The 11,941-nt window shown below is 31.3% G+C and overlaps 2 protein-coding genes across 2 annotated transcripts; both read right to left on the bottom strand.

The window, feature by feature from the left end:
* Positions 1-323: 323 nt before the first annotated feature.
* On the bottom strand, positions 324-7,762 carry HELRODRAFT_176678 (hypothetical protein; the record flags this gene model as incomplete). Its single annotated transcript, XM_009024044.1, has 4 exons — positions 324-392; positions 509-525; positions 2,434-3,247; positions 7,298-7,762. 4 exons carry the CDS (start codon positions 7,760-7,762, stop codon positions 324-326), a joined length of 1,365 nt encoding a protein of 454 aa, XP_009022292.1.
* A 1,565-nt stretch (positions 7,763-9,327) lies between these two features.
* HELRODRAFT_176677 (hypothetical protein) lies at positions 9,328-11,503 on the bottom strand (the record flags this gene model as incomplete). The annotated part of the gene is made up of 3 exons (XM_009024043.1): positions 9,328-9,447; positions 11,130-11,292; positions 11,481-11,503. 3 exons carry the CDS (start codon positions 11,501-11,503, stop codon positions 9,328-9,330), a joined length of 306 nt encoding a protein of 101 aa, XP_009022291.1.
* Positions 11,504-11,941: the final 438 nt, after the last annotated feature.

Below are 11,941 nucleotides of genomic sequence, written 5' to 3'. Positions count from 1 at the left end.
CACGTAAATATCATTGCATTCTTCAACATTCACAAACTTGAATGGGTTATCAAGTTTCTATACAATAGATAAATTGTTGAATCGTTTGTCTAAGCATTCTCTGGATTTTGAAAATTTTATTAACTAATAAAACTTTCATAACGAAAGTCACTAGTTTATTTACAGACAACTATATTTCATATAAGAACTAGAAAAAATATATTGTTGTGAGAAGCTTGGCGTTTCTGCCACGAGCTGCTGGTGGGTTCAATAACTACACGATGATGAAATGACGGCAATAGTGACGACGATGATGTCAATGATGACGAAAACGATGACAGTGGTCACGACGAATCAGCAGGTAGAATTGCTACTTGAATCTGGTTGGCATATCCTTTCCTCCCTTCTTTTACCTGTAAAAGTTTGTAACATTTTATCGTTGAGAAGTATGAAACTAACAACAAACCGATATAGAATGCTTTTTATGTGTTTTTTTTTCACTATGACAAGAGCATTGCTGGTTACAAACCTTTGCATACTTGTCAACTGGTTAGTAATGAAATATATATATATATATATATATATTTACAATATTCTATAAATTCTACGGAATGTTTGGCGTTAATATGTTTGTAGTTCGTTTTACGAACTACAAACATATTAATCTAAATAATATCGCCAACTTAAATTTTATTAAATTAATAATTATAGCAAATCATGAATCTTTTGTGTTAACCTAATATATAGATTGACAGGTAGTGTTGAGTCAGTTCATCAAAGCATACTGTATCAATTAATTAATTAGTTAATTAATTAATTAATTTCCATTTGAACAAATTTATACAAGAAAAAGTTGTTGAAATGTTGATTTATTGTCTCCAACTTTAATGTGAACAAGTTGGGACTGATTCAATTATAAGAATTACTTTTCTCTCTCTCACGCTTTCTCTCTTTTTCCCCATCCCTATTTCTTTCTAATCACCACTTATTGCCTTATATTATCCACCTTAAATTTCTTTTCTTCCTAGCTTAATTTATTATATTCCTTTACTAAAGCGGGTACTGTAAATTAATAAAATTCTATAATATCAACAAGCATGCTCTTAAAAACACTTCAATGCGGCTTGAAAATTCAACATTTAACAAAAACCCATCCACACACACACACACACACACACACACACACACACACACACACACACACACACACACACAAACACACACACCAATCATTATTTACTGTTGAAGGCTTAAAGCAGTTTTGCATGTTTGTGTGTGTACGTATATATGAATATGTACGTTAATATGCGTTTGCGTTTGTGCGTGTATGTTTGTTTGTTTATTTGTGCGTGTATGTGTGTGTGTGTGTTTGTTTGTTTGTGTTTACATTTGACGTCATTAATCTGTTGTATCTTTGTTCATTAGAACGTCGGATGTCTGGGCAAATACTAATCAAGAGATATGGCTCACGGCGCATCCACTAGATGTTTGCTTGTCATCATAATTACGTCATGAGAAAAATGATGATGATGATGATGGTAGTGATGTTAATGATGATGATGATTTTGATGGTGATAACGTTACATATTGACGATAACGATGATTGTGGTTGTCGTGAGGATAATTGTGAAGCTAATGATGACTAAAAATAATGTGCTGATGATAATATTGATGATAATGACGATGATGGCGGTGACGATGATGAAGAAGAAGATGAAAGAGAAACGATGCTAATTTTGAATAAAATAATGAAGTTAATGATGATGTTTCTTATGGTGGTGGTGATGGCGAAAAAAATGATGACTGATAATGCTTGCAGCTACACCAGCAATGATGAAAGATGAATAAAAATAATAATCAGACCAAAAATAATCAGACCTAAAATGAGGAAATTCTTTTTTCGCAAAATTAGTCAGAATATAATATTTTACGCAACTCTAAAACAGAATCATTCTCGTAATTCGTACTTGCTAATTTGTATCTGAATTAAGAAACAATAAAGAAAAAAATTGACATAACAAACATGATGATACTATGGTATATAAATAGATAAACAGTAAACGATACAGACACACAAACACATACAATCAAACAGATAGATAAATAGTTTTAACTGAGAATTACCTATAGATATGAGTACAATACTCACACTTGTGCAATTACTTATTAATAAACTTCATATAAGTGCACATGTACTTAATACTACATTACATATAGCTGCATATGCACTTATTATTACATAACCTGTTCATATGTACTTTTTATTACATTACATATTAATGTATGTGGAGTTATTATTACAATATATTTTAAGAGTGCACGGTACATGTACTTAATATTACATTACACTTAAGTGCACAAGTACTTAATATTACATTACATATAAGTGCACAAGTACTTAATATTACATTACATATAAGTGCACAAGTACTTAATATTACATTACATACAAACCCAGCGTTTTTGTCGACATTTTAGAGTTAAAGTTTATCTCGGATTTCATACCAGCACAGTCACTCCCGTCAATAAATTCCTCATGATCTGTTTTATTGTTGCCATTGATTCGGCTATCCGGTTTCACAATGCATTTGTTGTCACGTTTCTGAGTGTTGCTGTAGTTGAAGATGTCATCGCTGATGTCATTGATGACATGTTTGATGTTGTTGTTGTCTGTGTTGGAAGTTGTGATGTCGGCGTCAGTGTTGTTGATGTTTGTTGTGGTGTTGCTGATTTCGTTGATGTTATTGTTGTCATTTCCGTTAATGTTGTTGTTATTGTTTTTGCTGTTAACATCGTTGGTGTTGTCTGTCTCGCTATCGTTGTTCAAATTTTGATTGAATTCACGATCTATGTTTTGACAACTGTTATTATTTTCAGTGAAAATATTGTTGCTCTCAATATAGCTGTTACTAACACTACCAAAGTTGTTACTAATACTACCGAAGCTGCTGCTAATGCGACATCCACCACTACCATTACTACTCGTAATGTTACTGCTGCTGTTACTAATACAATTAGCGTTACTACTAATGCTAATATCAATATCACACAGCTTTTTAACGTTATCTAGACGCAGATCAATCTGCTTTCCTTCGTTATCTCTCGTCCTCTTCAACTTTTCACCTTCATATCTCATCTTTCTCACCTTCCTGTGGTGACTCTTTCCGCTGAAATGCTGGCTGGCTTGGAGTTGAGAGTTCAAGGAGAGGTTGCAGACGTAGCATCGTATGTGTTGCTTCTGTTGTCGTTGGTGTAGTTGAAGATGTTGCTTTTGTTGTTGTTGGTGGTGGTGGTGATGGTGGTAGTGGCGTTGCTTATTTGGTGAGTTAAGTTGGTATAATATCTGGAAATAATGATTTGCAAGAGTTGTTCGTTAATGTTTATAGATAAATCGCGCATTATATACACACACACAAACTCACATCTAAACACCACAGATAAACATACACACACACCCAAACTCTACACATACACACACACTCACTCACAAAGACACACAGACACACACATACACACACGCATGCACGCACACACACACGGTTGTTGATGAAGTTGTCATAGCAACATTCACAACCACCCATTCAATGAAGACTTCCTCTCCTGGTTTAACAGTAGGTGAAATTATTTTGATGGAGCGATGCGAACGGAATAGAGGGAGATTGAAGATATGCATGTACAGGGAAATATTAATTTAATTAATTAAACTAATTAATTAATTAATAGTTTGATTGATTGATTACCTAAATAGAAAAAGTATTTTTTGCTTGATTAATTTGTTTTATCACTCGATTAGTTACATTATATTAGTTAATTAATTTTTAACTATTTTAATTACCAGTTTAGGTTTGTATATCTTTAATCATCTAGATTTTGCCAATCACGGGCTTTTTAAATTAGTTTATTTGTCCACTTTTAACTACTCATTTATTCACTGGTTCAGCTATTCATTCATTCATTCATTCATTCATTCATTCATTCATTCATTCATTCATTCATTCATTCATTCATTCATTCATTCATTCATTCATTCATTCATTCATTCATTCATTCATTCATTCATTCATTCATTCATTCATTCATTCATTCATTCATTCATTCATTCATTCATTCATTCATTCATTCATTCATTCATTCATTCATCCATTTATTCGTTCATCCATTTATTTCCATTTTGCGTTCATTATCCGTGCACTCATCAGCCAATAAAAATAATATGAAAAAACAAAATAAACACGAAAATATCAAAAAACAAAATAAGAAGTAAAGGAACCAAAGATAATAAATAACATCGCGGTATATTATGTTTGAATTAAAATATGGACATTTTAATTCGCCGCCGCTTTAAAATAGGATGGTGTTATTTTCAAATTAGAATAGATCACATTTGTTTTGTAATGTTTATTAGGGCTATGTTATGTTACTGAATGTTATGCTGCCTTTGTTACCTCATATTGTTATATATTCTGCAATATGTAAATCCGTTAAATTTAAGGACCAATATGTTATGCATACATGGATCAAAATATGTTATGTTTAAATAAGGATATGTTATGTTTACGGTTATGTTTTATCAATGCGTCTCATCTTTCGATAAACAAATTGCTCCAACAAGAGCATTTCATCCTTTCTTTTTCAAAGTACATATCGTTCTTTTTGCTTGTTCGTTGTTGTGACGTCATTGTTCTTGTTGTTGTGACGTCATTGTTCTTGTTGTTGTTGTTGATGATGATGTCATTGTCAGTGTTTTTGACGTAATAGTGATTGTAATAATAGACATGGTAGTGGTAATGATGTTAATTGTATAATTAACAAAAATGTAATTATTAATAACACAAACAAACGCAAACACACACACTCATAAAAACACGCACATTTAGACATACACGTATGTATACACTTATACTTAACCCAAACCTCAAGTATAAACATACCTAGGACTAAAAAGATAAGAACAAAAATGCACACATACAAATTTTCAACAACAAAAATTAAGCATTTTTACTCAGAGCCTTCTTTTTTCTTTGAAGCTAAAACAAGAAAAATCAAAAATATGTAAAAAAAATAAACAAGGCAACTAAATCTTTTTTTTCTCTTTAAGCCATCAACATTTTTTGCAGGTTCATCCAATTATATGGTATTAGTTACAGATGATCAACATATGACCGGTATTATGTTTGTTGCATGTGATGTGATGTGATGTAATTGGATGTAATATGGTGTAATGTAATGTAACGGTACGAACACATGCACTATACTGATTCAATTAAAGTTTGAATTTTGTCTATTTGAATTTAAAATGTCTGAAATTTAATCTTCTTAAAACGCTACTGGATTAATTCTCTTCGTGAAATGAATTCACAGCCTAACAGCAATGATTTCCAAACGTTTGCAGGTTGAAAAATTTCAATTAAACATCATTTTATCCCGTGATTGTATATCTTAAATTATGTGTTGACCACAATGAATTAAGAAGTATTGAAAGATTTAAATTCTGATGGATGAAATCTGGAATTGGAAAAGCCAAAATCTCGAAAGACATTTATTGACAAGTTTATTTAATCATTTCTGGTACGATTAAAATTTTCCTAATCCAATTTTAGTTCTCATTTGATTGACTTTTATAATTTTTAAAAATTATTAAATATTATCATTAATTAACTAATAACTTTTAAATGCTGTTTCCAATATTATTAATTAATACAAACGTTACCATTTATAATATATTTCAAACCCGAACCATACAAATCGTAACAATAATATATACGAGTTGACAGCATAAAACATCAGAAAGAAATTTTACATTTCTTTAATTTAAAAGTATTTAAACAAGAATTTATAATGTAAAATAATCAAGGTTTCAGATACAAAATTTGAGGCAAGATGTTATTTAATTGCCTGATCAACAACATGACGACATTTTCTCAACCGCATTTTCACCTTTTCTACATTTACTTGTTCATTTCGTTTGTTTATACGGCGCATTAATTCACATTGTAATGAATCTGTTTGTTTGTTTGTTTGTTAATGTTTGTTTGTTTGTTTGATTGATGTTTGTTTGTATGTTTGATTGATGTTTTTGTTGATGTAAATGCGTGTGTGTGTGTGAGTGAGAATTTGTGTGTTTTTGTTTTATGCATGTGTGTGTGCGTGTGGTTGAGTGAGAATTTGTGTGTTTTTGTTTTATGCATGTGTGTGTGTGTGCGTGAATGGGATATTTACCATAGAAAGTTGTTGATGGGCTGCTGATATATCCCCCTCCAGTGTTTCGTAATTTGGAAAATTTACTTAACTTCTGTAAGGAATGATGTGTTTACATTATGCGTTTTTTATGTTACTATGTATTGTAGAAGTAGTAGTAGTAGTAGTAGTAGTAGTAGTAGTAGTAGTTGTTGTTGTTGTTGTAGTATAGTAGTAATAATAGTAGTAGTAGTAGTAGTAATAGTAGTAGTAGTAATAGTAGTAGTAGTAGTAGTAGTAGTAGTAGTAGTAGTAGTAGTAGTAGTAGTAGTAGTAGTAGTAGTAGTAGTAGTAGTAGTAGTATAGAAGTAGTAATAGTAATAGTAGTAGTAGTAGTAGTAGTTGTTGTAGTAATAGTAATAGTAATAGTAGTAGTAGTAGTAGTAGTAGAGTAGCAGCAGCAGTAGTAGTAGTAGTAGTTGTTGTAGTTGTTGTTGTTGTTGTTACATACTATCATGTATTTATCGTTGCAAACGTCTGAAAATGTTGTTTTGTTGTTTGTTTTGTTGTTGTTTTATATATAGTTGATGATGTTGTTTTTGTTTGCACACACATTCACTTCACATATGCAGTTGTTGAGTTTTTACGTGCTAAGTCTCTTCGTTTTAAATTAAATTGATGAATCAATTTGAGTGATTGAGTGAAAAGTTGTCAGAAGATCATATTGAAATGATCTTCTGACAACTTTTATTGAAAAAGTGATGTTACAATGATGTTATAACAATGTTACAAAGATTTTATAATTATGTTATACTGATGTTAAATAGTTATTATTGTCAGTTAATGTCAGTTACTTGATGTTATTATGTAATTGATACATTGGTATTTCATGAGATACCTTATTGCCGTAATGATAATTGAAAATTGATAAATCAAAAACTAAAAATACATCTAGAAGTATATTTATAAAATGTTTCATCGCGACTACAACATTTGCATATCTGGTTGTTTTTAATTTACTTGCATGTCCGAAGTTATAAACGTTTATATCTTAACACGTTTAACATGCTTAAGCTCTAAGACGTGTTTATTTAAACAAAACATGTGTCTTATGATGAGACGAAAGAGGAAGACAACTTACATCAAATGACTTGTTGATGTCTTCTGTTAGAAATTGTTGCTGGTTGCACAATAATTTGCTCGGTTGGTATATGACGTATGAACAGACATTGGCGTCGTTTTTGTCGTTGCAATTAATCCCAGCGATGTTGTTGTTGCTAGTTTGGTTAAAATCCAAGCTTTTGTTTATATTTTCATGAATGAAATTATTTTTAAAAACATGTTTGCTGGTGCAATTATTATTTTCCATTTTTTGTTCTTGCTGTTGTAAAATAGGAAATATTGAAGAAGTTGTAGGAGGTATGGTCAACAGCGTCGGTAGAGGGTAATTATTACCAGTAGATGTTGTAGTAACAAATTTGTTACTGTTGTTGTCGACTATGTTGATGTTGCCTTCGTAAACATTGTTGAACATACCTCCAACAAAAATGGTAGGTGTCGTGTTGGTAGGCAGGCATGGAAAGCCCTGGTAATATAGCACGTTCATCTTTCCTATCTACGATCTCCTTTAAAAAATATTAACGTACCGTAGGGACATTTTATTATTTCTATAAATAAAATTATCTTTTAAAGGGTTTTTGTGTAAATGTAACTTTAAGATTATTAAATTTAAGTTAATTTTTAAACGGTTATCTGTGCTTTTAAAAAATCGCTAGCGTGAAACGCAGTGAAGTTTATCATCAGACTGTTTTTCCCCATTTATACTTATGTCCTACTCTCTCCTTCACACACACTCTCTCTCTCTCTCCTCCTCTCCCTTTCTCTCTCGATCAAATTATTTAGTTAAAAATATAAAAGCAATAATATAAATAATAATAAAAATTATAGTTACATGAGATTTAGAATTTACTTAGATTCTTGAAGGTTTAGTAATGTCAGCGCATACAATTCTTCGCATTTGAATATATCATCTCTCCTACTATATTAAACACGCGTAAAATCCATGCGTAAATTGATGGTTAAACATACGTACACATACATATATACATACACACACATACATATACACATATATGATACACCTATATATATATATATAATATATGATACACCTATATATATATATATATAAGTGTATAATATATTGTATGCATGTATATCATATACAAACATATAAAGTAATTTCCTAAAAGAAATGAATTGTTTATTATAGATGCATGAAATAATTTTTTAAATAATATAAACAATAACAAAAATAAAATAATAATATAATATTAAATAATAAAAATATTTTTTCCATTATTATTGCGACTAAGACAACAATGCTTTGTTCAGCTTCAGCATGAAGTGAGTGTAATTTTAGACATCAGCCCACATTATAATTGCGTAAATATTATTATTATAATTATTAATATTCTAAAATAGGAAGTATTTTTTACATTTTTATTTGCAGTTTCTATATGTAATTAAATTTTAAAATAGAAACCGCTTATTCGAACCAATATAAAATTTGAGTTATGTGGTCAGAAGAATTTGTGTTCCTGCGTTTTAAGATATGTTTAATTGGAAGCATGGAATAATTAGTGGAATGCGAGCGTTGATTATCATAAATTAATTTGTTTAATGTTTCTAAATGATTTGAATTGGTCCATGAATGAAAATTTTTGAATTGTAATAATCGTTATTGTTAGAAACTAACATTCTAATGTTGTTTAAAAATTTTTACCTTATGGAAATGTGATGATGATGTGATGGTGGGTGGTCTTTTATTGCTCTTCTTTGTTTGTGTATGGTGATGATAGTTAATGTTCTTGCTTGGAGTTGTTCTGATGGCTGTTCAGATTTTCGGTGCCAAAAAATCATCAAATTTTCATTTGAATGAATAACCTAGGTGGCTACTTTTTATTTCAGAGGTATGTTTGTTTGAAATCGTAAAAGATTTTGTCTTTAAAAACAAACTAAACTTCGAAGACAAACAATTCGTTTTGAAAATGGGAAAATTTAATTACAAATAAAACAAAGACAAGAATGCAATTATTCTCATAAACAACTGTCTCTAAAAATCTCAGTCTAATAATAATTATCATCATAAAAACATTAAAAACGCACATTTTAGAACTTCAAAATAACTTCTGTCAAGGGTCGCTCTGATTGACCATTCTCCCAACCTTTACGTAAAAGGACCATGAGATATCTGTGGTAATCGAATACTTGGCTGGAATCCATAGGTACCTACACAATTGGGACATTGTATGGATGGATGGCTGGCTGGTTGGAGATCGTCAGGTCTGATTTCTGATTCATCCACTCTCTCGCTAGTAGGATGCCCGATCCCAAATGCTCGTTGTCCAATCTCAAATGACCCCTAGGTGTTTATGCCCCTAGGCTAAATATAAAAAGTAGCAAAAATTTTTGTTAGAGATTATTTTTTAACATCAAGCAATTAATCAAAATAAAACAATATGAATGGCAAGTAAAAAGAATTGTTAGTATCAACTCTGTCAAACTTTACTCACACATGTATGCACACACACACACACACACACACACACACACACATACACACACACACACACACACACACACACACACACACACGAACGAACAGACATATTTGCAAACGTGCATATTTACAAGCATTTACAGCTGTATTGCTATTGACACTCAGACACACTCACAAAAAAACGTCTGCAACACAAACACACACACACACAGATGCACACACACAGATTCACACACACACACACAGACGCACACACAGATGAACACACACACAGACGCACACACGCACACAGACTCACATTCATCCACTTTACACATGTGCTAATGATACGATGATGAATGAACGCAAGGCACTTGAATTCAATTTATGATGTTGTGTAGTGTAAGAGGTGAGAAACGTAGCAGTTCGTTATGTGGATTATTGATGGTTAAACGGTTTTAATCTATTCCATTCTATCTCAAATCTCACACCACACATTCTAACAGCTCATGAAAATTTGGCTTTCATTTAAGAAATATAAACACATACAAATCCATTATTACAAATTGTTAGTATCAACTTTGTATAACTTTACACACATATACACACACACACATTTTAATAAATGTTATATGTTTATTTAAATAATATCCATTAAATCTTTCTCATTGACGCTTAATATTACATACAACATATGCAACATACAAAGACGTATTATATGAGTATTGTAAATTAGCATACGTATATACATTATTTATATACCATATATATATTGTATATATCATATATATTCCATATATACCATGTATATTTAATGTATAGATGTCACACATACTATGGATATAATTAAATACGTATCCAAACATCTGTGTGATATATAATTTGTATGTTAGATGACGTTTGAAATTCGAACTATGGTAGGATATGAATGTCACAGGCACGGGCGCAGGCACGGGCACAATAATTCATTCCACCTCAGCAGACGGCAAGAGTCACCGCTGCTTTTAATTTGTACACTGTTGATTCGGTACTTACCTACCTACTGTTCATTCCATACCGAAAAGTCGCCTGAGTTTAATTTTGAAGTTCTGGTAATATTGTAGGAAGTAATCACTCGCCGATCTCCATTGCAAAACATTTCCTGAAATTTAGTTTTAAAACTAGCGATGTTTTTCAACGTGCAAAATTGAGTTAAAAATTGAGTCATTAAATTTTGTCGTGCATTTATTTTTGTAAGTAAAATAAGCTGTGAGCCAGCTAACAAATTTCATTGAAAACAAGTTTTTTTTATTCTTTACAACGTAGCTCTGTCACATGTTATTCTATTAACTTATAATATTTGAACTTTCGTGCCCTAACCCTAACCTACCAAGGCTGTACACTATTCACACCACACGATGCACATACACATTTTGTATGCACATACAAGCACCGTATCACATGCGTACGATTGTTTTTGAGTTTCGAACCATGCAGCCATGCAATCGCGTAAAAGCAGCTCGAAGCATGGCACTCCTGCTGACTGAGCTAACACGTTGATCAAGTTTGATACCTCTGATACACATGATATGATATGATACAGTTTATATCCTCGCCTGGTGTATATATTGATGCAGTTTGTAAATACACACTATGAATTAACTACCATGAATGTACTTGTTATGAAATTCATACCCACAAAAATGTTGAATAGTCAGTTACTTTTTTTAAAATCTCAACATAGCAGTATCGTGTATTGGTGAGATCAGTGAGGTGGTTTACATTAAAGAATTCTAGCCCAGACCTTTTATTAAGCAATGTCGACATTTTGTGACTAATTCATTCATTCATTCATCAAGACATTGATAGCTTTGAGAAAGAGTGAGAGTGAACGAGTGAAAGTTATATTTATTCATTTAAAAATATACAAACGGACTATACAAAATAAAAAATGGTGCTTAACTTAACACAACGTTAATGTATGTATATGATTTTTGATAACTGATAAATGAATGTGATCATTCCGTTCATTCAACACACCGCGTACCTACCTACCCCTATATAAAGGGTGAAGAGATTCATGTTCGCCAACAAATCTGCCGGCCGCAGTAATTGATGGATTACAATTAGTGCATATTTCAAAAGCATTTGTTTGTTAATTATAAATGATAATGATAAATTATAATGATCGGGAGTTTGAGTTCAAACAATTTGAACCATCTATAAGACAGTCTGTTAGTGGTTTATTTTTTATTTATTAAATTA

This window comes from Helobdella robusta (genome assembly GCF_000326865.2).
Source record: "Helobdella robusta unplaced genomic scaffold HELROscaffold_39, whole genome shotgun sequence".
In the NCBI taxonomy this organism is placed as follows: domain Eukaryota; kingdom Metazoa; phylum Annelida; class Clitellata; order Rhynchobdellida; family Glossiphoniidae; genus Helobdella; species Helobdella robusta.
Note: the sequence above shows the minus strand (reverse complement) of the source record. Positions and strands in the feature narration are given on the sequence as shown.